Raw genomic sequence first — 27,984 nt, 5'->3', positions numbered from 1 at the left:
ATGCCTTTGCATCTGGCTCTGAGATTCTCCCGAATTCTAACCAGGTGGTACTTAGGCCATATAAGTCGCATTGAAGCTGAGAAGAACCTGCTACAGCCTGGTGTCCAGCGAGGAATGTTCATTGTCAGGGACAGTGAGAGCAACCCAGGTATAAGTCAAGTCGATTGTCCTTATATTCTGTGCATGGAACAAGTTTGTGATATTGCCTTCGACCTCCAAAGCGGGACCCTTTACATGGTATGATGGTAGTAAATTGTACTCTCATGCACTTTAAGCCATCGTACATGATGTACCTTCATGATGTACCTTACAGGAACCTCCTTGTATGGTTCCATCTCTCCAGTCCAGTCATGCTGTAACAGTAAAGTGTGAATTAGCTATATACCATACATTTCTTGCCATGTTTAACATATGAGCCAATCTGGTCGAAACCAAAAGTTGCTTGTTGATCATCTTCTTTTTCACGTGCAGGGTTGCATTCCTTTGAATGATAATCTTTGAAGTATTTTCCTTCACAGGTGCTTTCTCAATATCGATTATTGACCACGACTCCGATAGAGGCAACAATGTGAAACACTACGAGATCGAAAAGCGTGACGATGATGAGACTGGATCATTCTACATACACGAACGCGCCTCGTTCCCTACACTCGCTAAGCTTATCAAGCATCACCAACGTACGCAAGTTTCGAGTTAAAAAAGACATTGTTGAAATGGCACTGTATGGGGTCATGATGGAGCTCTCTTTTGTAAAGTATTTGAACTGAATTAGCCAGTTCGGTATTTCAACTGCGCATGTGCACAATGATATGGGTAACGGGTCATTTGGAATAATCGAAGGCGTATATGGGCCAACCTCGTTCCAAGGGTGTCGAGCAGTACGCACCCATCACTACCTGGTCTCTCACCCTGGTGATGGCTCATTTGCATATGCAAGATATTTGAACACGTATGCGATTGAGGAATAGTCTGGTGCCTGCATATGCGTTACATTAAAGCTTGTTTTTGTATGCGGCGTCTTGGGTAAAAACAGCATCAATTCGTGGCGGCGTGAGCATGGTGCGAGCAACCTCGTGCCCCGTGGGTACGATCTTGCAGCGCCATGTTGTTTCCAATCATGCCTTGCGCGATCGTAACCCCTGGAATTGTGTAATTTAAATGTACCAAAATACGGTACATTATAATTAGGGCTGCAGTTTATCCGTTTTACGTGCCGACGCCATCTTTAAAATGTTAAAAGTTGTGATTTTGAAGAATCAATCCTTTCAAACACAACGTTTGGACGTTGTGTTAATTAGCAAAGATTTGTATAAAATGTACGTACCTCTTTCGTGCCTTTACAACCACAGATACAGGGGGGGGGGGTTTGCGAAAAACGCGGCTGACATAATCCATATCGTACAGGCTTCGCAACGATTGAATCATAATTTTTCTTTTTCGTACGTGACGTTACGTGCAAAGCTAAGCACGCGAGCGCGAGCGCATTATGGGCGCGCCCGGCGTGCAATCTTCGAAATACCCGCGCAGTACGCTGTGAATAGCCATTCAGCGTCATATACGTCATCATCACAGCCAGGGGTTAGTGTAAGGAACGAGCACGCGCCCTTGGAGTCGAGGCTGTGGTGCGAGTTACGAAAACACCATTTTATTCTCAAAATTAAAATGTAACAATCTTATCCAGACTATATGCAGCATCACATTTTATATTAATATGAACAAATTTGAAAAGAATTTATTATTTTTAAGAACGTGTGGACGTAATAATTACAATGAACGTGAAAACACGTAATGCACAAAGACAAGTACACGATATAAATCCATTACGGCATCGAACCAGGATAGAGGATTGCAGGTCAACTCCCCTCCTAGCCGACTTGCCCCCTGACCGACTCGCCCTCTGACCGACTCGCCCCCTGGAAAATGATGCACCGTACGGGGAAATCGTAAAAAAAAAAAAAGACAGTGGAGGGAAAGACAGATGGTCCAGCAAATCAGCTTCGATATCTGAGTTTATTGCCCAATTCAAAATTTGGTTCTGAAAGTTCCATTTCTGAGCCTCTTTTATAACTTTTTCAAAACCCTTCGGTATGTTTGATAAAACACCACTAAACCAAAAAAAATGAAAAACATTTTTTTGATTTTTCAAATATACATCATTTATTCTGAAAAATATTTTTTAATGAAACTGAGGACCCAGAGTCGAGATTTACAATTATAACGTTATGTCATTGACAAACAGTGAACGCGGGTATACCTGCCGCGCGCCGGCACCCACCGTACCGGATACCTGTAGCTGTCGTCGCGCGCCGGTGTGGACGGTAATTCTGTCCCCCGGTAAAAGTGTCCGGGGGGACAGAATTACCTAGGTAAAAGTGCGCCCCTGGCCCGTTAATTCTGTCCCCCTCCAGGTAATTCTGTCCCCTCCAGGTAATTCTGTCCCCCCTGGTTTTGCACGCATAAGTTGTTATATTGATGTTATTATAATGAATTCAGCGCACAGGGTATACATTTTCAGATTTTTCCACTCTTCATCAATGATTATCAAAATGAAATTAACGTTTAGATGTTAATCAACCGATCTATGTTTCTGCAAGAAAGCAGAAAAGGCACGCGTAGTAATACTCAACCTATCGCTAGCGCCCTCACGCCCTCCGTAGGTGCGGTACACTCGCGCGCACGCCCACCATGCAAATCGCTCGCTCCCGAAGTCGTCATCAAAACTGGAGTTGTGCTTTGACGTAAGCACCATTCCCGAATTTAGCAAGGCGCCGCGCAAAAACAGTTAAAACTTTACTAATATACAGTCTGGGTGCTAGACTTGTGACGTTGCACGGGGACACATTTACCAGGGGGGACACATTTAACGTCGTGCAGGGGGACAGATTTACCTAGAGGGGGACAGGTTTACCTAGGTAAAAGTGTCCCCCCGGACAGATTTACCGGGTCACGACCCGGTAGATCTGTCCGGGGGGACACATTTACCAGGGGGGACAGAATTACCTGCCACACCGGCACCAACCGGTACCTGCCGTGCCCGCCGGCAGTCACCGTGAACGCTACTACGCGCACATGGCCAACGGGCCCTATGCCACGGGCACTCCACGAAAAATCATGCTGCGCTATATCGGTAAAGTTGTGCTAAGGTGTTTGCATTGGTATAGGAAATCCTTCAAACTTGCGTTTGAGTAATTTGGCTCCATTAAGTTTCACGTTGCGACCGGGCAATGTGCTCCACTGTCTTTATTTTTATTTCACGATGTCCCCGTACGGTGCATAATTTTCAAGGGGGCGAGTCGGTCAGGGGGCGAGTCGGCTAGGAAGGGAGTTGACCTGACACCGGATAGAGGAAGACAGTTTCCTATCCAGGGCTTACTATTGGAAACGAGGTTGGAAATAAAGAAAGCACTGGGAAGGAAGTTGTGTATGGGCCTCATTCACGAGTCGGCCATATCGGATTGAGAGTGAGGTAAAATTTTGATTTCTGGAACTTGTGTAGCCCCATAAATGTGGCCTTTTTACTGGACTGCCTCCGTAAACATAGGCCACACATCCAAGTACAAAAACGTGTCGACTTTGCCAAGTTTTGATTTTCACATTTAGGCTTACTTTGTAGGGTTTTTTTGCTTTAGAAGCATTCTCACCGTCTATATAGGCTTATCAGAAAGTGCTGCCTTTTTAAGATGTCTAATTTTTGTGGAATTTCATGTTGAAGTTTTGATACGCAAACGTGTGCAAATGTATCTGGAAATTTCACGAAAAATGGACATCTGAAAAAGGCAGCACTTTCTGATTAGCCTATATAGAGGGTGAGAATGCTTCTAAAGCAAAAAAAACCCTACAAAGTAAGTCTAAATGTGAAAATCAAAATTTGGCAAAGTCGACACGTTTTTGTACATGTGGATGTGTGGCCTATGTTTACGGAGGCAGTCCAGTAAATAGGCCACATTTATGGGGCTAGAACTTGTGTAGACTAGAGAAATGAAACCAACTTAATTACTAATTAATTCTAGTCGTGAAGTAAATTTAAAGGGCCATGCAATGTAATTTTTAAATGCTATCCTTAAAAATGCACATTTGTGTCCTATTTAACTTTTTTTGTTAAATTTCATTTGGCAATTTTCAGGGTAGGCCTAGTACTTTGCCTCTTTGGTGCCTTTTGGGGTTTTATGCTAATGCAAATGTCCATATTCATGAGCAAAACTGTGATGTCATTCCGGACAGTAACCTCAATCTTACAGCTATTGCAGCGCAAAATGTTGCTACAATTTCGGATTTTTGCTGTCATAAAATGTCTTTTCTTTGGTGATTCCTTGTTGTGCATTAAGCCTATCAGCAACCCTTTCATAATTCAAAATTTATATATCAACGGAAAACTTCGAAACTGAACAGTATCTTCCTGAAATTACCCCACAACTTACAGCGCCCCAAATTTTCCGGAAAAAGCATGCACCGATTTAAATGTTTAAAGAAGTGCACTTTTCAATAAAATTAATCAAAAAGGAATGTTAAATACCCTTTTATACATTTTAGAGGAGTAGAAAGTTGCACTGTGTTTTTCCCGAGAAAACTTCGCATGGCCCTTTAACTGACGCTCACCATCCTAATGTGCTGATAGAATGTTAAACCTAAAGTATCATTTCAGGGTAACATCAGTATATATATTTCAGATCCTATGTATTTAAAATCAACGAAAACGTTTGTCAAGGAGCGATTTAGCATATAATTCAACAGCTCATGGTGCTATTTTATTAACTTATAACCGTTCAAAAATATTATAAATTTCAGAGGAGATTTTCTCTTTGCAGGGGTACCTGATGGACTGTGCACCAAACTAACCTACCCCTGCCCTAGATTGACTCCGAAGACCGTGGACTTGGGCGACGATGTTTGGGAAATCCCCAAGGAGTGCTTGATGCTGGAAAAAAAGATTGCAGTCGGTCAGTTTGGAGACGTTTGGAAAGGTGCGCATTTTTGTTCCTGGTGTCATTTTGCCTAAGGAGTTTGCTTTTGAGAAAATGAAAACATAAGAATATCCAGATAATTCTCTTTCTGTCGTTCAGGCTATATGATAATTGCTTATACTGAAACTTTAAACTATTCGAGAAAAATGTTGAAATGGATGTAAATAAAGTCATTCTTTAACAGCCTTGTTAAATTAATTTCAATATGTGAATGTACCTGTAAAATTGGCTCGGGGAGTTTGACGAGTCAGCAGAGTGCACTTACTATATAATTTTAATTTCTGATTACAGACTTTTTCAGTCTTATATTTTTTTAAAGGTATTTGGAAAGAAAAGACCACAGCGGCCATTAAGACCCTGAAGATGGGGACTAGTCCATCCGAATTCCTTTCAGAAGCTAACATCATGAAGAACCTGCGCCATCTAAACCTCTGTCAACTGTGTGGTATTTGTTCCGACAAGGTATGGATCAGGTCCTTTGATGGAAGATAAGGTCTTGTTCAGCAATATTTTGAAGAATCTCTTTTAAAACTTTAAAAGTGCAATTACAAAGGTTACTGTAGGGGGGGTGCTTAGATATTCAGAATACAATGCATCAATGTACAAAATGCAAATTATAGGCCTGCAAGCTTTTTTGCATTTTATTACAACCCGCAATTCTTGGGGGTTTTTTTACCCAGGAATCCATCTACATTGTCATGGAGTGGATGTGCAACGGCAGTCTGTTGAATTACCTTAAAGATGGCGAAGGACGCAACCTGGAGTTGCCCGGACTTGTTGACATTGGAGCTCAGGTCAGTAGAGAAATCGTTTTTTTCCTTATCCTTTTATCAAGCATTTCTTCTGGCCATTTTCCATTATTTTACATGATATAAACATTACTTTTTTTTAATTAGATTGCTTCTGGCATGGCCTACTTGGAGTCCATGAACTACATCCACCGTCAATTGGCTGCAAGGAATGTACTTATTGGAGACGCCAACATCGTCAAGGTGGCTGATTTTCGGCTGGCAAAGAGGAGTGGTTCAAGATCAACACAATGCAGTAGGTTTTCATTACATATCCCTCTCTTTCAAACTGTTAATTGTCTTTGGGACAAATCGCACTGAATGATTTTATGGTCATCGAATACATAATTAACTTTTGACAGATAGAGCCAAGGCGCAGGTCCAAAACAACATTTATTTTTCCACAGTCCCTAAGCAAATTCCAAAGCGACTATGCATAGCGTTTTCAATAAACAGCCCGGTTTGATTACCTGAGTCCTGTATTGATCTTATACCAAAGTTGAGCATGTCTTGCATTTCTGTGTCACGTGCAGACGTTTCGATCCTACGCAAATGGACAGCCCCCGAGGTTCTCATGCACAAAGGCTTCAGCATTAAATCCGATGTCTGGTCATTTGGTATTTTGCTGACAGAGTTGGTCACACATGGACAGACTCCATATTTAGGTAAAGTTGTATTTTTCATTGAGTGGTCGGGCACAACCCGACCACTCTTTGGTTTTGTTGCGATTAATCTTTTTTTTTTTCCAGACAGTACTTCTCCGCGGGTTTTCTCTTAAACTGTATATGGTATGAACTTGTAACTTTCAATATATATATCGACCCTCATCCGAAGTGGTGCATATTACTCTGACGTCATGATTACGTCATCAGGTGTCAAATTACAAGTGATTTTATCTGGAAAAGTGACCAAATACCTTCACTTATGACTCTTGAACTAAACATTCAATGATGTTTGTATTCTGTAATCAGATAGACCATTACTCACTTAACATGTTTTGTCGTGCACTCGCTTGACCTTTACTTCCGGGTCTACTGGAAGGTCAAAGTTAGGTGAATTCAAAATGAAGACGTTAGCCTGAAATCAAAACAAAGAAACATTTCTTCCGAGCGGTTCACAGTATGATCACAAAACCTTGTATGAACTTGTACCATGTTACGAAGATGTTATAAATTTTGTTACGCCATCTGACGTCATCATGTCAAATTACATGCGATTGAAGGGCAAATAGAGTATCGTGTTCGTTTTTTCGTGAGGTTCTAGACTATGCCGTGAGAAACATTTCTTGTCCTCAGACACAAAACCGCTTGACCTTTGCTTCCGGTGTTACCAGAAGTGCAATATAATCTGAATATAACTCAAAAGCGGAAGCATTTTACTACAGAAAGTGTTAAGTGAGGAGTGCCAGACGCAAAAAACAGTGTGATGACGTCATCATCCGAAAGGGCGCCCCCCTAGCAGCACATACAATATTGTTTCTTTTCTTTACTTTTAAAACCATAGGTTCAAATTTTACCCAATCGACCCTTGATATCTTTGATTAACCACAGCTAACTTGGCAAGGTTTCACATTCATGACGTCATCAGACCGGAAGTTACTTTTATGAGAATTTGCCAACGATCATATTTTAAATTTAATTCTATCATTTGATCCATGTCATATATCTTAGCCCAAATAACGATACCATATGTTCACCTTTTGCTTCCAAATACTGTAACGTCATCAAACCGGAAGTTTGGTGTTATGAATACATACACTTATATTCTTTAAATTGTTCATACGTTATTTAACTTCACAATGAACATCCACTCCGAACTAAATCAGTATTCACTTCCCGTTTTTGATTAATGACGTCATCAAGCCAGAAATAACTTGCATGTGTACATAGAATATTTACTGAAATTTATCACACCGTTAAAGATGCTTTTTTCAAACAAAACAATTGATAGTCCTGGAAAGGATTTAATTTTGAGATCCTTTGTTCTTCCATAAAAATATTCAGAACTTAACTGGACAGTGTTTCATAAAATACTTGTCTACCCGCACTGCGTTTGTAACAACAAACGCGAATCTCTAGTTTATATCTGTATTTGGTTATGTACATATAAGACATGTCTGTTGTTCGCTACTGAATTGGTTTTGATACTTGTGCAAGCCAGTCTATAGATCTACATAGCTTGAACGGATGTCAGTTGTATTTAGTTATTCAGGAAAGTCCTATTGCGCTGCCTGTTGTATGTGGTATTGTAAGATTATCCAAACACTGTTGACAAACATTCTCTCTCTAATAAGGTATGACGAACGAGCAGGCTGAGCGTCTGGTTGGGCAAGGCTATCGCATGCCCAAGATGGCCAACTGCCCAGACGCCCTGTACGTACTTATGCTCATGTGTTGGGACAATGATTCCGCTGCGAGACCCACATTTGAGTTCCTGTATTCCTACTTGGATAACTACTCCAGCGCAGAAGAACCTGAATACAAGGAAGCAGAATGAAGACGGTGGTTTGTACAGTAGCCTGTCAACTGCAATACTTCTTATAGGGAATCTAGCAGTTGAAGATATCCACCGAGGTCATGGACACAGACCACAGTATAAACAGAGCATAAGTGTTTATTGGTCCAGACTAATTCCACATACATACCTGGTATTGTTGGTTACTCCGTACGTTGAAATAAGAAGTCCATTTTTAAATCAGTTATTTCCATTCAGTGCGGACTGTTGCACATCCATAAAAAAAAAATTCGATATGGATGTTTATAGTTTTCTTATGTACCATAATTACTATGCATATGCATGTAGTTTCTTTTTTTTAATGCATTTTCATGCGAAACATCATTATATACATTGTACATATACTACATTGTATGTTTGGATTATTTCACGATAGTTCCAAATCCTTGATACCGAGATTTTCCTTCCAATTATTTATTCATTTTGTACTCTTATATAATGTTTGCATTGCTGCTTTGTATTTTTTCTATGCATTTTCATCTTTTTTATGGTAGCTCCTTCTCTCTATTAATCACTGCTCTTCCAATTATTCATTCATTTTGTACTTTCATAATCATTTTGTACTTTTATATATTTTTGCATTCCTACTTCCTACTTTGCATTTTTTTAAATTGCCGTCAGCTTTCATCGTGTCACGTTTGTCTTGTCCGTCTTGTCCGTATTTCGTTATGCTGTTCTTATTGTGCCCCGGCTTACTTTAACAGCCCCCTACTCCTTATTTTCTCTTGTACATAAACCAAAGTTAGTTTTTCATTTGTTCAAAGCGTATTTTACTTTTGTTATATTTTTTGTGATTTATCAAATTTGTTATCGTGCTATTTTTAATTTCTCTAAAGGAGTATGATATAAATGTCTTGAATTGAAAACACGGGGACACCAATGCCAAAAGTGTCGTCCATACGGCTCAACTGTCTGAGGCATACATGTACACGTAGTCATACGAGGCTTTTAAGCACTTTATAAATGCATTGCTGTATAAATATGTACTGATGGCTGCTTTACCTTTATTTACAAACAAAATTGACTTTTCTTTGTGTGACAATAATATATCATTTTACAAATAAAAAGCAATCACATTTTGTTTGGGTTGTAATTCGAATCATTCTGTTCAATGCATACCAGGAATTTTAATTATACACACAAGATTGCATACATTTGATCAAATGTAATCGATCAAAAATAAAGAAGACGGTTAAATAACTGTAAATTTTGTCTGCATTAATTCGAAAAGTCACAATATCACCTTATCAGAGTCTCTCTGCTTTGTCAGGGATAGCCTTAAATCTATCTTAACTCTTCTATTTGTAAGACTTGATAACGACATATTCTCCCATCGTCAGCGCAGAAGGGCAGAAGTACAAATTCTGAAAAGAAACCTAGGTTCTCGGTTCTTACAAACATGTAAATGGTGTACAACTTGGGTTCCTGCTGACTTGGAACCTTGGAGTCTTAACTATGTTGAAATTAGGTTCCAACTCTGTTTAACTTGGGTTCCAAATATGTTGCACTTTGGCTCCAACTATTTTGAACATGGGTTCCAACTCTGTTGTACTTAAGTTCTTACTATGTTGAACGTTAGTTACAACTATGTTGAACTTGGGTTCCATCTATGTTGAAAATGGGTTCCAACTATGTTGAACGTGGGTTCCAACAATGTTGAACGTGGCTTTCAACTATGTTGAACATGGGTTCCAATTAAGTTGAACATGGGTTCCAAGTATGTTAAACTTGGGTTAGCTTCCTGCTTATGTTGAACTTGGATTCCCATTGATTTCAACAATGCTGTGGGTAAAATTAGGCAGTCTGGGGAGGGATAATACAGGGTTCGAAATTAGCAGTAGCCCGCTAGCCACATGCTAGTCAAAACAGCGGCATGCTAGTCAAACTATTCCTTAAGTAGCCCGGCTGGCGACTCAAAAAAATTATTGGAATACGGCAAAGATGAAAGGATATGAAGAAATAAATCATTAAATTCAAAAATCAAACCTGTATAAATTTGTGTATAATTTTTTCAACTGGTTTAAAGGGTTAAATTATAAGATCTGTTTATTAAAAACACTGACAAAACTGACTTGAACTACATGGACGTGTTTGGATGTGACAGGTCAATTTTTGGCACAATATGTCTCTTTCACATCATGCGATTTTTCAGTTTCCATAAAATTTCGAGGGTGATTTTTTTTAAAGAAATCAATATATCAAAACTAATTTTAAAAACTCTTGATTTTAACACGTTAATTTTCCTTTTCGCGGGGACCTGAAGCGTGCCACCAGGGATCAACTTTCAGGCTCTATACACATTTTACATGTATGCACATTGTTGTTTATGAGACACTCTTTTAAAGAAAAAAACATGCGGTTTAAAAATGCTCGAGGGCTAGTTAAAAGTCTGTTTCAGTAGCCCGGCAGGCTAGTAAACAAAATAGTTAAGGTCGAACCCTTGATAGTACCCTGACTTCAATTTGAATCCGTGCTCTCTGTCCTTGGGTCCTCCTAGGACGTGCGTTTCTGATGACTAATTCAGGTTATTGACCCCTCTTTTCGTGTCTAGGCCCTGGAAATTGAAAGAGAAAAGAGAAAACATGCAGTAGCACTGACTGAAACAAGGATATTTCATCCTTTCAATGGCGGATCCAAAGGGGGGGGGGGGTGCCAACGAGGGCCATGGTCCCCCCCCCCCCCCACACGCACAAAAGCCAAATGTTATTTCTAATATTAGTTTTTATAAATGATTTCGCAAAAAAAAGGCATCTGCTGTGTACACCACCCACAAAACTCAACAAAAGCAATAATACATTTGCACCCCTCCCCTCCCCTGCTGGTGAGTAGCCACATAAACATTCACAACAGAAGGTGACTGTTAATACTGAGAATCAGTTTAAATTCTTCCTTCAATTATTCCTCCTGACAAAACAAGCCAACCAAAGTCACTGTCATGACTTACGTGATTTCCTTATGCGATTTCTTCTCATACTCCTTGTACTGTGCCTTTTGGCCCCTAACGTGAAGAAAAAAGATGAGAACAATCATGAATACCAAGCAGACATGGCAAGTTATTCTGTTTTTGTGACAGATGACTCTCCAGTCTCTTTGAAGCCCGTTCTCCAACAGGCCAGCGAAACGAAAAAAAGACATTGCCTAAACACTAGGCCTAAATGAAACTTTTTGGGATTAAAAATTTCATATATTTTAAATGGAGTCTGCAACATCAACTGAGAACTTCAGAACTTTCGGACTGTTCAACTTGGAGTGTTGCCTGGTCTACCTGCAGTTCCCAATAGGCCGAAGACATAATGCTGTCACGCTTTGTTTACATGTGTCAGTGTGCTTTCCTATGGGAGCCAGGCGGGGACAATTGGCTGGCGTCCGGCCCACCTGGCTCCCATAGGAAAGCACACTGACACATGTAAACAAAGTGTTTCAGCATTATGTGTTAGGTCTACTGATAAACACCAGGGCCCAATTTCATGGCGCTGCTAAGCACACAATTTTCTGTTCATAGAGCCTTCATCTATTTCCTGCTGACTGTAAGCAGTAAGTACAGCAAAAGGCCTGCTTACCAGAAGAGGAGAAAACTGCTAAAATCAGTGATGTAGCAATAGTATACAAATATTGAGTGGATCAGCGTGGAATGGGAGGAATAATATCGCAAGGTAAAATCTGGACTTTTACATTTCACGAGGCGAAGCCGAGTGAACTGGAAAAGTCCAGATTTTACCGAGCGATAATATTCCTATATAATATGAAACTTTGTGCATGTTTGTGCATGTTCATCCTCTCCAGCTTGGAACACACTCGGGAGGTCAAAGTTTTCAGATACAAGCCCACCCCTGACAATTCTTACAAGATTTGGGATTTGGTAACAAGTGACAAAGCTGTGGATAGGAAACTACTACTTATGTTAGGCAGAACAAAACAAAAAAAAACAAAAATGACATTTTCTTTCCTGTTCTTTCAAAATCTCTACAACGGCACAACAGTCAAAAATTAAGCCACTCCTTCCAAATGGCATTTGAATTTAAGCACTGCGTACTCACCGCTTCCACGTTCTTGCTTCAATGATGTTCCTCTTCTGGAAACTCTTGTATCTGTCCCTGAGAAGATGCCCCTCTGGCTGCAAAGGAACAAATAACTCCCAAACATCAACACAAGATCTTAGAGAAGTGTAAAACTTGGAATTCAAGCATAAAGCCTGACTGTTTTAGACCTAAATAACCTTTCCAGTTGACTCAGTAATCAGCTGACAGTGATCCATCCTACTCTACAGTTACCACGGTGAATGCACGATAAACTAAATAAATAAAACAGTATCTAGCTGAAAGTTATACAAGTAAATGGCCGATAATTAATCTTTACTGCATTAACCCTAACCCAGCCAAACACAACACAGTGTATCAGGTGGAAAAGTCTGGTGCACTTAGATGCAGTCAGCTACCAATACCAGTGCATAAACGGCTGCTTCTGAGACAACCCCATTGTAGAATCCCATTCTACAATGCCACAGTTGTATCCTGCTGCATTCGGTGACCACAGGCTCTGAGGCAGTTTGGCCTTGAGACTTTTGGCCTCATGGATCTTGCAACACTGGGCAGGCTTTTAGACTAGTCATTTAGACAAGTGTTGCATGTTAAATGCATTTGGCAGGGTTTCTCGCCAAAATACCCAGGTGGGTTAGGGTTAATATGACGAGTGAGATTTCAACTTCAAGCTTGTTATGATAGTCTGATGATGGATGAAAGGTTTGCTAAAATAACTTTTATCAATTGCTTTCTAGGATCATGTGATAGTTTTTGACAGATGTCCGACATTATTCTTTTTACCGTTTCTTTAACTTAGTTCTTTAACTTATAGTTCTTAATGAAAATCAATCAACCAAATGGCGATATGACAAAGTTTCCTTTGAATCTTGCTTACAAGCTTTCAGACAGCAGGCAGAGAGCAGTGCTCAATAGAAAAATAGAAAATACGTAAGTGAATGGCAAAAACCAATGCTCAATTTACATTTTCCAAACACGCAATATTCCATAATACAAGATACGGACTGCAATATCTGTAGTTATATTCAGATATCAAAATCAACTGGCACTAGTAAGCAAAAGTTAACTGGTGCTAGTCCCCACCGAACAAACCTTTAGATTTATCAAACAGCACTAGCTATATACACTTTTTTCTTTCTTTAATTCGGTGAACACAAAAGAAAAAAAAAACAATGTTGAAGTACAAACTATCCTCCCATGAGCCAATGAAAGTGCTTCAGTTTAACTTTTAGAGAAAATGTAACAAGAACGGAACCCTCTTGAACGAGAAAGTCAGAGAATATGCAAACCTTGAGTTCTCGTAGACTCCCCACGAGTTCATCACTCAGCTTGATCACCATGGGTTCTTCCTCCAATCTATGGTGGCAAGGCTAAGGAAAACTGGGGGCCTTGGAGATCTACTACGATGTTCCAATCTTATCATATCTGTGTTGCAGTACTCGTACTCGTGTTCATACTTGAGTACATATTTTGGGTACTCTTACTTGTACTCATAAAAATGTCTGTGATCATACTCCCCAGAAAAAAGTAGCCGTACTTGCTCTTTTGCCAGTCCTGACTTAAGTGTGCACATTCCTTTGAGGAAAATACTGGCTTAACCCAATTCCCCCCCCCCCCTTTAGGGTTAACACTCCTGCTATTTAAGCAGTCACGGACAGTCAAAATTCAACTCCCCTTCCTCTGCTATACTGTTAACAAAGGCTAGTCACCAGCTGACTTGTGTCTTGTCAAACTGCGTTCACAGACAAAGCAGGCAAGTTGTGGTCACAGCTGTTTAATCACTCACCCGGAGTCAAAGCATAGCTGTATCAAGTAACTTAATCAGTCCAAGGCAGTCAATCCTGCTTTAAGTGGGCTGGGAATTCCTACGGGTTAAAAAGAGTCACTTGACTGATTTTGACTGCAAGGACAACTTGGCATAGGAGGGTTAAAACAAGCTTTAGTACATGTGATATGACAATTTGGTCAAAGGGAATATACAACATTTGCAAACATCGAAAAATAAAAATACCAAGTTTTTACGAAATACCTTACTAGTATGTTGGTAAATGACAGTCTCAAGCATCTTGTAAAGTTATGGCACCTGGTGTGAAGTCATTTTCAAGAAAATGGTATTTTTGTAAACATTTCCAACGGTGGTCGGCCGACCAGCGTTGGAAAAACCTAACTATTTTTCAACTACTGCTCCAAATTTACCATTTTTTCAGTCCAAATTTTGTTTGCTATTGGTTACATGTTCATGAACGGGTGCAGGCCAGCTAGACTGGTTCCCTTGCCTTACAATTTTCCATCATCTATAAATTGATCCATTTTATCTTTTGTGGAGTCAGGGAACCAGACTACTTGAACATTTTTGTTTTTCTTGGTTTGTCAGTAACAATATTTGATCTATTATACTAACCAAATAGTTCATTTCTGAAAATTACAGCAAAAGCCAATGATGTACATTCCCTTTAAAACAAGCGGTTTTTGGGGGTTCGGTTGCTGGCAAATGCCTTGTGATCAATTTATTAACAACAAGCAGTTTTGAAAACAATTCTCAATCAGTGAGCCCAATCAATTCGGAGAGGTGCTAATCGTCGCAGTGATGATGCTCGCTAATCCTATGCTGTGGTTTCGGAGAATGCCCGCCACTGAGTACGCCTGCTGTTTGCATCTCATGCTGCTAAGAGAGCTATTAAAAGACGACCATGCATTGAAATCAGTGTTTGTAGCCATCACAACTCTGGTCCAGAGAACTTTGTTTTGAGGAAAGTCAACTGTACAAAAGCTTTGGCTTAACCCTAACCACCCCCAACCCTTCAAACTCAAACTGCAATTTTTGTTGGAATCTGTTGGAGTGAGTACTGCACTAGTAGGCTGAGTATGCTTTGCATGAGATCAGGCATACCGCAAATAAACAGAGTCCAACTGTTTAATATGTGCACAGTTTACCATATAGTGTTGGATTTTGCCAGAGCAAGGAAGGTTCATAGTAAATCACTCAAAGGGGTTGGGGTTAAGCAATCTTCCCAGTGGATTTTCAAGGATTTGGTGTGGAGCTTTTGGGTTTAAGGATACTTGTGATGTCCGACGGCTCGTGGCACGTTCTCCATCTCTTTCTGTCTCTGCTCGCGTTTCATCCTCTCCGCCTCAAACTGTGCGTCCTTCTCAGAAATCTCCTTAGCGATGCTGCGCAGCCGGTACACCTCATTCTGTCGTATTCTCTGCAACTTCTCCGCCTTGACTTGTTTCTCCTGTGCAGGGGGCAGAGAATAGTCAGTCACAACTCATATTTTTACCAACTCATTTTCAGCTCATTTCTGGGTCTTTGGGGGGGGGGGGGGGTTGGCGGATTAAGTTTTTTTTTAGCATGATATAGAAATTAGACATTCTTTTTTTAAAGCCAAATCCTGCGGAATGATAAAACTTGCCAGTTTTCAGAAATGAAAGGGGCAAAAAACCTTCTGAAAAAGTTCAAAGGGAATACCTTCATCCTTTGACAATAAGTAGGGGTGTTCACCAGAACCCCGCACCAATGTACCCAACCGCTGATGTCAGGAACTGGTTCCAGTTTGATGGGATCGGGTACCCGTAACCAACTTTACAAATTACTTAGCCATTTCTCAGACAACAAAAAAAGAAGGGTTTTAAGGCCAGGATACGTGCAAAACCAGGCTACATGCAAAACCAAAACAGATTTCACTTTTATGTGCATTTTAACGTGCAACAGATGAAGCTCGCTAAAGTTGCAGTTTACACCATACAGCTATAGGCCTAAAGCTCTTCAAACAACTTTCGGGATTTGAATTTCGCAATTGGGTTTGTTTTGTGGGTACCTGGGTACCCGTGTTTTACTTCAACAGGGTACGCGGTTCCCTTACTACCCGCAAATGCACACCACTAACAATAACATGTATCAATTCAACTACAGAGTTATGTTTTTTGTCACCTTTTGATGAAAATTGACAGGTATGATTGCACATCCCATCCAGTTTTGTTTTCAAGTCCATCACAAGTCACAAGTCTATCACAAGTCATCCAAGTCCCAGTCAAATCTCAAGCAATTCAAGTATATTTTGACGAAGCATTCGTTGGTTATTGTTCATCCCCTGTTTACTTCTGACCAGACTTCTGAAACGACTTGTGATTTACTTTTGACCGGACTTGTTATGGACTCGACTACAACACTCTACCCGTCTATAATTTTTGATGGAGCACCCAGTTCGAACTTGTGATTTGTATGTTTTCTTCTCCTTTTTAAGATGATTACATCTCATAATATGTGATGCGATCAAGCTAAATGAGTCATTTGTCAGGAACTTTTATTTGGATATTCAGGCCAAAATAGAGCCACTTCATCACATCACTTCATCACATCTCTTGGTGTTCCAACTTCATAATTTGTGAACTAAAGATGGTACTAGCATGCGATTTTCACAGCAGCAATGCTTAAATTGTGCTCTTTTCACATCTGTAATAACAAAATTTGACCAGGGTCGACAAACGACTCATTTAGCTTGATCGCATCACATATGGTGTTGAGGTTGTGTGACGACTTCTTTGATAACGCTAACCCTCTGTGAGATAAAACTCTGTGAGATGGCATCTTCCGACAGAAAGATTTTTTTTTTTTCCAGCAGAGCGCAAGCTTGTAAAATCTCCGGAAAATATGAACATCTTTTTACCTTTTCCTTGAGTTCTTTCTCCTTTCGTTTCCGTTTCTTGGTTTTACGATTCTCAAAGGTTGTTGGTGGGTTTGGGAGGACGCCCTCTGCCTCCCCTTTTGTCGTCTCGGGCTCCACCCCTTGATCTGCCTCCTCTGCGAAGAGACCAGCTGACATCTCATCAATGTAGGTTTCCTAAACAACGAGACAGATGTGTTTATGTTTCTTACATGCAAAATAAAAGAACGGTTTTATGCTATGCAGTTTTATGCTATGCATCCAAAAGTCTTACAAATGTCTTTTTTAACCCTAACTCCCTTGTGTCTTTTACTAAGTACTGGACCAAGTACACCAAAATTCATTCACTAACCATGTTTCACATAATGCTTTAGGACAAAATCTGCTGAAATCTGCTGAAATCCACCACAAGACCGCCACTACTATAGGTAGGTTTTGTTTTACTCGGTACTCATGGCTTGCCTACCAAAAGCCCCAAAATGGGGTGACGGATTTTGATGGAGTAGGGAAGGTTAGGGTTAACTCTAACCCTGCCAGAGGCAACACTGTACATTAGGTAGAAACGTCCATGAGACCTGGCTGCACTGAGCCATCAACAGAAGTGAATTTGAACAGCCAATTCTGAAGCAGTCAGTCTCATTGAACAATGTCACAGCTGTATCCTGCTGCAGTTGGTGACCACAGACTCTATGGCACTTTAGCCTTGTGATTTTGACCTGATGGATCTTGCTATGCTGGACCAGGCCTGTCATTTTGACAAGCATTGCATGTTGCTGCGTTTGTCAGGGTTTCAACCAAAAAACCCTGGGGGGTTAGCGTTAATATTCAATTATCCATAAGGCCCTGCCACAAGTTGTTTTGACCAATCACAGCCATGATTAACGTCCGACATGGGTGCACAAAAGTCTGACGTGGGTGCACAAAAGTCTGACGTGGGTGCACAAAGTCTGACATGGGTGCACAAAGTCTGACATGGGTGCACAAAGTCTGACATGGGTGCACAAAAGTCTGACATGGGTGCACAAAGTCTGACATGGGTGCACAAAAGTCTGACGTGGGTGCACAAAGTCTGACGTGGGTGCACACAGTCTGACGTGGGTGCACAAAAGTCTGACGTGGGTGCACTAAAGTCTGACGTGGGTGCACAGAGTCTGACATGGGTGCACAAAGTCTGTGCATTTATGTGTACAATGAATAGGACTGGGACCCATGTTCCTCTTAATACAAAATTCTGATATAACAAACAATTTGGCTAGGTCCGAACGAGTTTGTATTAACGAGACTCGACTGTATTATCAGATAACAAATATCTAGAAATACTAGGGAACACAGTTGACCTGATCTTTGGTTTGACTCAACATTAAGTACTGACCTGTACTTGCTTAGCGCTGAGTTTGGGGATCTTGTGCCATCGTTCTAATCTCTCCTCATCCTTCTGTTTCTTGAGTTCTATTTCGTAGGTCGCATTGACTAGATCCTGTCAAGAAACAGGGTTAACCGCAGTCAAGTAAAACTTTTGTACATGCAGAAAAATCTGATTTGGAAAATCATTGTAACTGGGAAGTTTGAAATGAACAAGAACATGCCGACTTTAAATTAAATTACTGAATGTGTTAAAATGGCATTAAAGGACCTATTAAGTGAATATTTTTTAGGAACTTATTTTGGGCAACGTTCTAATCCTTTTCAATATATGAATATTATTTGACATCCCTTTTTGGTTAATTTTATTGAAAAGTGCACTTCTTTAAACTTTTAATATTGTCCATGCTTTTCCGGATAATTGAGGTCGCTGTTGCTGTGATGTCATTTCAGGAAGACCCTTTTAATTTTAGGTGTTTTCTGTTCAAATTGTGAACCCAAAAATGTGTTCAATGAAAACATGTGTGAGAAAAGTTTGCTAGTGGGTTTACTGCCATGTACTGACACAACAACGAATCACTAAAGAAAACAAAATTTACGACTGCGAACTATCCAAAATTCTGGCACCTTTTTGTGCTGAAACTAGTTGTAACATTGAGGTTTCTGCCTGAAATGACATCACACTTTTGCTCATGAATATGGAAATTGGCATTAGCATAAAAACAACAAACAGGCACCCCCACCCCCACCAAAGCGGTTGGGGTGGGGGGGTTCAGGTGGGGCTGTAAATTGAGGAGAACCTTCCACCTAAGACACATACCTGATGATCTTCAAGTGATGGATTATAAGATGCACCAGGAGCTATGATCTCTACTGCAGGAAGTTTACTCGGTTTGTCTTGGTACCTGGGCGGAAGCTGGTGACACAGAAGAAAAAAACAGACATTTGTATATTGTTTTGCCCTTCAACAAAACAACACTTTGAACATGGTATGTTCGGTGTAAAATCCTTTACACCGAATAGGTTTTGCCAAAAAAAATAAGTATTCGAAAACTGTGAGGAGTCTTTAGATTAAAAGGACACTAGGTCCTGGAACAGCCCAATTGGGCAACAAAACGCGCTTTGAACGAGATGATGTTAATCGGAAATAACATTTAAAAGTAGGATATAAACATCCACACAACTACATGTATCTTTTGAAAACTGGGAGTTTGGTCACTGCTGCTCCCGAGCGAGACACACAATGTGTATATCGTACACTGAGAACGACACGAAAAACGTATTAGTACTCCGTCATGTCCGATGTAAACAAGCGGGTTTTTTTTCGTCTTTTCTCGGGAACGGTAAGACATTAGGTTGGTTTCCTTTCAAGTAGATGTTTTAAATAGTCTAAGTAAACAATCCAAAACATAACATTTTCGGGGATTTCAGGACCTAGTGCCCCTTTAAGAAAAGCTTCCTTGATGTTATCGGTATCGTAAATGTTGCACGTTTTCATTGTTTGTCACATGTCACAATTTTGTTGAAAGTCACTTTAGATGATGATTTGAGAGCTTCTCTGATATTTATCATTCCAGTTTTTTTTAATGTTATTTAGTTGATCCTATAATAAAAGATAGATTGCTCCTTACATAAACTTCTTAATATTTTACTAATCTCACTGTCAATTTTCAACAAGCACACACAAATCTCTATTGGTCACAGCAATACTCTCTCCATTTAGGCAAGTTGAGCACCGTTCAACCCCAGTTAATTTTGCTCCAGTGTTTTGTGATGTCAAATTCACCTTGGAAGTAGCGTTCCTTTAAGTTATAAGCCGGCCCTTATTAATATTCTTGTTTCCTTGTCCATCCATTTACCTTTTTTGGTTTCTTCTTGGTCTCCCTCAGGAAGTGCTCGTCAGCCTCAATGCCACCCTTCTTGATCACCTTGGTTGCATCCTCACCTGACAAAAAAAACACAAAGAAATTGAAAGCAGATATACACTGAAACAAGATATACATTCTTTTACGTCAAGACACTTCAATCCACGACTCTGAAGTGTCATGGCCTGGCGGTTAAGAGCACCGGACTCATGTTCTGGTGTTTCAGAGGCAACAGTCACGTGGGTTCGAGCCCGGGCCCGGACACTTGTGCCCTTAAGCAAGGTACTTAACCATTATTGCTTCGTCCTTCAGATGGGACGTTGAGCCGGAGGTCCCGTGTGTTGTAAGCCTAACGCACGTAAAAGAACCCAGTGACACTTATCGAAGAGAAGGGGTTTGCCCCGGTGTTTCTGGCCTCCTAGTTATGCTCCCTTGTGGAAGTCCTTAGGAGAAGAACCAACCAAGTACCAAGTACCAATCCATTTTTTGCATGCTTTTATGGATGAAATGGAATTCACAATTTCAAGGTTCCCACAGATATCTTAAAAAGAAATTCCGTGACTTTTCCAGGACAAAATCAGGTATTTCAATGACCAATTCCGATGCTGTTTTGGCATCCAGGAGCCTATTTACAATATACACCACTCCAAGGACGCCAGTTTGACCAGAAAGCACCACATATGATGCATTGAGCACGTATAGAGCACACATGCATAAAGGTTAAGTATGGGGTCTGTGTACAAGTATCCCAGAAAGGGAGAGTGGGGGAGACCATTGGGAGAGACATTCACACGCATTGGCTGTGACACCCGACGCTCACGTGAATATAGCTTTGTGCACATTCAGAATAAAATTAGACGCACGTTCTTTGCGCTATATGCGCGCGACTCAGAACGCACGGGCAGAATGTCCCCCTCCACTGGGCTCTCCAAAGTGGTCAAAAAACGCCCACAGAGCCAATAGTAACCTGGAATGCAAACTGAAAGATTGCCGTTGCCAAATGTTATGCATCATCACAGGTTACGCAGGATTCTGTGACTTTTCCATGACCACTTTTCTTGTAAAATAACAAAATTCCATGACTTTTCCATGATAGCTTTAAATTTTAGTATTTTCAAGAATTTTCCACGACTGTCGGAACCCTGCAATTTCCTGCCAGGGAAAAAATAACAGACACTTCTGAAATGAAAAACCAATATGGACTCACCCCAGATATCGTAGGTTGCTTGTCCCACCTCTTGCCTCTTTTTTTCCTTTTGTCTTGTCTCCTGATACAATGAGCGCTGTTCTTCTGACTGCTTTAGCCTCCTTTGTTTGTTGGCACCGATGACTCCTTGACTCTCCTTAGCTCGCATCTCCAAGATGCGCTTGCTCGACCTCTTATTTTTTCGGGGAAATGCTCTGTAGAAGATAAGTTTGTTAAATGTGAAAATCGTTAATAACGAATGCCCTCAGGGGAAAAAAGGAACCCTCAGATTAGCCTCAGGTGCCAATTGCCCCCCCCCCCCCCCCCCTGCTGGGGATACAAAACATCATGGACTGCATAACAACAGACAAGGATTGTTGTAGGGTTATCGGCGTCTGGTTGTGATTCACTTAAATGTGACTGCTCCAACAAGTCCGGTTATGCACTTGCAATCAGTAGGCTGGTGTGTACAAGGGGAGGGGGGGGGGGGCTGTTACTGCTGGCTGATAAGGAGAACGACATTCAGGAACAAAACCCTAGACAGCGTTCACCTAAGGTTATATCTGGGTTCAGAATTTCAGAATTTAATGAAAGTCCTCCAGAAGAAATACAACAAGTGGAAAGCGGATAACAAATGTGTGTAATTAACAGGCGAGTGTTGATGGAGGTGTACAGCACAGTTCACATTGTAGTTCATATCACTTTTGTGCCAACAGGCAACGATGGCCCATAAAGAACAAGAAAAATTTAAAGATTTTTAGGGACAAGAATTTAAGAATCCCTAAAACATGGCAGCGGAAAATAACTGGCACGGAAGCAGCAGCACGCTGAACGAAGCCCTCTCTTGAGCACACAAGTGCCCCCTTGCATCTCGGGGCTTAAGTTCCAATAATTGTATATAATGTAGGGCAAAACAAACATAAACAGGAGACTTACTTTGGCACGGGTGGGACTCGGGGATCTGGGCGAAGACGTCGGTCCACCTTCAGCTGGATTGGACCTCTCTTCTTGCCTGACACATGAAGGGAAGAAACACTGGATGAAATATTGGCTGACAAACGATACTGGTTTAGCTCTAGTCTTTTCAGTTTGTCCCTTCCTCATTCCTTTATTGTTCCGAAAGCAAATGTACTTACGGGTCATCTAAGATTATCAACATTTTCAAAAGCGTACAAAACATAATCCTTTTGGCAGACCACCCCCCCCCCCCAAAAAAAAGAGTACTTAAAAAAATGTTGATTTCAAAGATATCCTGGAACAAATGGTTCTTTCGTAGCGCTGCAATTAGTTTTGAAAAATTACAGTCTTAAAGATAGGATGGCTGGCACATGAGGCGCTTGCAGTACGCGCACGCACATGCAATTCATCACTTCAAAAAGTTGCGTCTGATAAGGGCTGCATCCTGTATGTTTGTCACTGGCGTGTAGCATGAAGCTGAATGACAAATATGGCTGTGCCCATGAATCCAGAGCTGGTCCAGAGTTCATCAAGTTGAGGTATCAGGGTTTTTTTATGAGAGATCTTCTGAAAGCCCCTTAACGTACATGGGTCGTTATACCCCCTCCTCCCGGGGGTACATTTGTACACTTTTAAAAACGTATAAAAATTATAAATGACCCCTTAATCTTTGTACTCTTAAGGGGCCATTCAGAATTTTCAATGTTTTAAAATTGTGATCTTTTTTCCAAATTGTGGGTGGGTGGGTCAAGCTAAATAATTGAAAATCGAAATTCACTTTCCATGGAAAAAATAAAAAAAGAAAAGAAAGATAGATCTTTTGACTTGCCTGAACTACGCGCAAGCGTTCCGATATCGCGATGCGTGTTTCTTTTCCAACTTCGTCCCCTGTATGTACTGTACATGTACGTCATGTACGTGTATATAGACCCACTGTGGCATGAGAGGGAGGTGGTTTTTCAGTAGACTTGGACGCCGGGCGTTTGTAGCGGTTAGTCCGTGCAGAGGCAGCAGGGTACCAGGTGTACTAGATCGGCTCTATAACACGCCGCGGGCGTCGATTACCAATCGCTATAAAAACTGGACTATTCAACCACTGGACTCCAAGACTACGAGGACCGCAGCCTGTGGTGTGATGTCTGCCCAAACCTGATGTTTTTCTTTCGCTCGTACCCCCCGCCCTGCAAACAGGGCGGGGGGGGGGGGGGGGGGGGTACGAGCGAATGTTTTTCCCAGCTACCTCACGTGACAGGCACAACCTCGTATGTCACATGTCATCCACCTCATCCAGAAAACGACAAAACCACGGTCATCTTTGTGGCTTCCAAAACTGTAACCTGTCATTCCCAACAGCATATCAGCTGGCAAGACACAAGAAAACTGAAGGTCACCAGTGCAAAAGAGGAAGACCGACAACTTCACGCCGTCACTGAACTAGACACACATGTACATGGGTATACATGTTCATGTTCAAGTATATGTACATGCAAGTACATGTACATGTACATGTTCAGTTTTTTATTAATCGAAATTAGGGGTGGGTGGGTGGGTCAAAATAATTTGGAAAAAAAGTCGAAATTTTAAAACACTGAAAATTCTGAATGGCCCCTAAGTTAGTTGGTTTTATAGAGTCTTTAGTCACTTTGATACTAAACCGTACATTAGAATTTTGAAAGTTTGGGGGCAGTTAGGATTAACGAGAAATGTATGATCGGATACATGGGCCCCACCAGGAGCTGTTGAACCCTAACCCTTACATGCTTTTTTGCATCATGTTACAAAAACCTGCATATGGATGGCAAAAATTGCTCAACCGCGGCTGTGCCTACATGTATGTGAACATCTGATCATCAGACTAGGGGACGACAGGATGTCGTCCCAAACTAGCCCCCATTTTATAGAAAAGTAAACATGACCTCATTACATCTCAAGGCTCTTACAATAAAATGATCCACTAAGCCCCACCCCCTATTATGTTTTGACCAATCACAGCCAAGCAGCAATTAATGGATAACACCTGTCTGACATGCTTGCACTTGACGATACAGTCTTGCATTGGATGATCACACGTGGTATTGCCCACGTGCCAATGGGCGGAGCCTAACATGCCTAATGGATCTGTAGGTTTATTATGACCTCAACTCAACCTGATTTTGTCCTGATGAGTTTCCCAGCATCCTTGTCCTCAAAGAACAGGTCTTGATCCGACTTCTCTGATGCCAAACCTCTGCAAAAACAAAAATTAAACAAAGCCTGATGAATGGGCATTAATTAAAAAGGTTCCGAGCAGATATTACATGCATCTCCATGGGAAGAGATTTTTTAAGGCTGTGGATATTTAGCTGGATCAGGCTTTCTTTGAGTAAACAATGTTTTGCCGGACAAGGCCAAGTAGTAAAAAAAAACCCAGTTTATCGTCTGATGGATCTTTTCATCCCTCTTTTTTGGTCAAATTTTAAAACAGTCCACCAAAACGGACAACTTGTAACGATGCAGCGCAGCATATTCAGCTCGACCATTTGGGATGGTAGGGGGATTGTATGCTTTGCATTGCGCAACAGTGCATAATTATTATGTACTTTTTGGCGCAACGTACGTAAACACACATGAAGCGTGAGCCATGTATTCGTTGGATCGGAAACGCGAGGCTGGTGAGTAAAAACTTAGTTTTTCCACTCAAAAAATGTTCCATAGTCCAAATGGTCCAAATGGTCTGAGTGGTCCATCTCTTTCCAACACTATGCTCGACAGGGACAGTTGGGCCCAACTCATCAAGTCATCATGAAAACGAATGAACGAAGAAGAAGTACGAGTAATTGGGAGTAGGCAGGCTAATGTCAATGGAAAGAATCCCATATCTGGCCATCACTAATTTTTCCCTTCAGTGACCTATCAAGTCCAAACCAACGGCTACACGGAAGCGGAGTGGGAGTGTGCACATGGTGCACAGAGTGACAAGTGATGGCCAGATGGGAATCTTTCCGTAACAATACCTAGGCCTAGGCCTAAAATGCATGAAGGGGGGGGGGGGGGGGCGCTGTACAATCTAGGGGGCTTAATATCCGGCTAAATATCCACTATCTTTTATAGGCACAATTGCAGAATACCCCGCCACTCGATCTATCCACCTCGTAGCCGGCTACGAGGTCACGGCTGATTGACCTCAATAAACATTCTCAGCGCTACTTGTATGTACTATGCGTCATGCTCCATTGCACTCCCACTTCGTGACCGCGTAGCCGCCAACAGGGTTTTTGGTTTGGACTTAGAATTTTTTCAGCAACTCCCATTCCTTTTGTGTTGCTTCGTTCTCAAGCATATTCAAGGGGACTCCCACTCCGTAGCCTCGTAGCCGCCAACAGGGTGGTTGGTTTGGACTTAGAATTTTTTTCAGCAACTCCCATTCATTTTGTGTTGCTTCGTTCTCAAATAATGGACCCCCACTCAGTATCCGCGTACATGGCGTAGCTGGCAATGGACTTGAATTGTTTCTTTTGCAGTGATTCCAACCTCGTAGCCAGTGATTTTAGGGGTGTATTTCCGAGTGGCGGGGTATTCTGCAATTACTCCCTTTTTTATAGGGGAAGTCAACTCCAAACATTCCCGTCTCATGAATTAGGTATGATTCCCGTCCCAAGCTGAATACCAAGTCACAACGACATTGAGCGCGGAACCAGACATGCCAGACGGCAACAACATCATGCATGTCATGCACACGGCACAAGTTCCAGCATCTCACCCTGTCCGCATCTGTTGCCTTTGCTCTTCCAAAAACTCTTCTACATCTTGTATATTGGAGTGTTTTCTCCATGCTTTCTTCCGATTTTTGGCGACTCGTTTTCGTTTAGTAGTAGTAGCCTTCGGTTGTTCTTCCATTTTTTTTTTCCGGTTCAACTAAAATCACACATACATGTACACTTAACTTTCAGACTTTGAGTGCACGTGGGTCATGTACGTAGCTAGATATCAAGATTAGTCGATTGTGCAACCTGTCGATAGAGGGCGCGAGTCGTTTGATGCGTCTGCAGAGGGCGCTGCACTAGGTGTATGCAGAAAATTATCCCGCCACAGGGGATTACGCCATCAGAACTTCAGAAGGCAAACGAATTAGCTCTTATTCCAGCTTAAACAAATTATTCTGTTTTTTATGGACATTAATTATTTGATACTAGATTTAAATGTATGAACAAAACTACTGGTAATGGTATTATACGTCATGCAGCCAAGAACGCAATTATTATTTGGGGGGAAGGGGGGGGGCGGGGGCAAAAATTATTTCTTCCCGAAAAATTAAAAGTGGGCCAACATTTTTTTCCGCCCCGAATTTAATATGAAAGCAAGGGGAGGCATGCAAATGTATTGCTTTTGCTGAGTTTTGTGAGTTGTGTACGCAATGTCAGCCTGTTTTGCGACGTTACTGGAAAAAAAACTGATCCGCCGTTGCATGCAGCGTTTCTATGAATTTTGACGTCTTGCGAGAATTTTTGGGATCTAGTCTCAACATTCAATGCACCAGCATCGCCCACCTAAAACAATTAATGTTGTAAATAATACTCAAGAAAAATGTATGTTTTATTTTAACTCGTTCCCGGCCCGCCTTTTTTTTCCCCTTGATATCACCGGAAACTTATCTTTTTTTCGATCCTCAGCTCAAAATGACCTTTGGGGCTCATGTATATTACATGCGTACAGGTATATTTATGTAACATTTTTTTTTAAAATGTCCAACTTTCGACGCATGTAGCGTTATAGGGTCTGCCTGGCAAAAAAAAACATTCCTTAAAATTCCTATGTCTGTAGTGGTGTAATCAAAAATGGTCGATGCATGGGAAATATACCCCCGATTCTTCTGACCATCACTCGTGAATCTCACTCGGGCCTGTAATGGCATGAGAAGCACACATTAATTTTTATGCACATTGTTGCATTTAGGGCTGCCGGACTGCATGCTCGTAATAGCAGATAGTGAGCCCGGATATCAGTTCTTGTTCCTTTTTTTTAACTACATGACATTGTAGATAAAACGACAAATAATTAGAGATCGCAAACAAGAAAATATTGCATGATGAGGGAAGTATTTATTGCTTGAAAGAAACAGATAAACAATTAGCAAACCTTTTTAACAATGCACCAAAAAAAAAAACCAATTAAACAATTTTTAAACAACAGTATGACACCACCACCATTCTGGATTTTTTTTTTTCATATTTGTCGTCTACCCTTAAACAACAAAATGAATCTAAAATATAACCCCAATGCGATGTATTTTTGTTTAAAATTCCGGTAATCACACATTGCAAGTCTTACTACTACTGTATCATACTACAAGCATGAGAGTCGCCTGGGTGTTATTTTACTGGGGGGAAATCACAGCTGGGCAAAATGTGCCGACTGAGCACTTGGTGCGGCGGCGCGAGGGCTAAGCCAGATTTTGTTTCGGTCACCCGGCCGCTTCACAAAAACAAAGAAGTATGTTTTGGTAAGGCAGGATCTAGAACACAATATTTGGGGGGGGGGGCAAAAAACTTATTTCCCGAAAAAGTGGGTCCAAAACTTTCCGCTCCAAGGTTTACTGTAAAAAGGCAAAGGGGGCCGGGGGGCACTAGGACTCTTCGTGGCATTGGTGCATGGTGGCGCAATGCTAATGCAG

At 41.2% G+C, this 27,984-nt stretch overlaps 2 protein-coding genes across 2 annotated transcripts; one reads left to right on the top strand and one right to left on the bottom strand.

The window, feature by feature from the left end:
- Nucleotides 1–9,463, top strand: LOC119741340 (tyrosine-protein kinase fyna-like). The gene is made up of 8 exons (XM_038217091.1): nt 1–148; nt 519–677; nt 5,263–5,423; nt 5,642–5,755; nt 5,858–6,005; nt 6,112–6,128; nt 6,225–6,414; nt 8,043–9,463. The coding sequence occupies exons 1-8, from the start codon at nt 1–3 to the stop codon at nt 8,243–8,245; spliced, it is 1,140 nt and encodes a 379-aa protein (XP_038073019.1). The 3' UTR covers nt 8,246–9,463.
- On the bottom strand, nt 9,360–26,293 carry LOC119741143 (ribosome biogenesis protein NOP53-like). Its single transcript, XM_038216841.1, has 13 exons — nt 26,074–26,293; nt 24,482–24,561; nt 22,314–22,389; nt 21,399–21,592; nt 20,186–20,271; nt 19,147–19,242; nt 18,337–18,441; nt 16,968–17,141; nt 15,361–15,536; nt 13,590–13,656; nt 12,301–12,377; nt 11,208–11,261; nt 9,360–10,817 (listed from the first exon to the last, which is right to left on the bottom strand). The coding sequence occupies exons 1-13, from the start codon at nt 26,208–26,210 to the stop codon at nt 10,811–10,813; spliced, it is 1,329 nt and encodes a 442-aa protein (XP_038072769.1). The 5' UTR covers nt 26,211–26,293; the 3' UTR covers nt 9,360–10,810.
- Between the last annotated feature and the right edge of the window lie 1,691 nt (nt 26,294–27,984).

This window comes from Patiria miniata, unplaced genomic scaffold (assembly GCF_015706575.1).
Source record: "Patiria miniata isolate m_02_andy unplaced genomic scaffold, ASM1570657v1 HiC_scaffold_5, whole genome shotgun sequence".
Classification (NCBI taxonomy): Eukaryota; Metazoa; Echinodermata; class Asteroidea; order Valvatida; family Asterinidae; genus Patiria; species Patiria miniata.
This window is presented reverse-complemented; position numbering and strand designations above follow the sequence as displayed.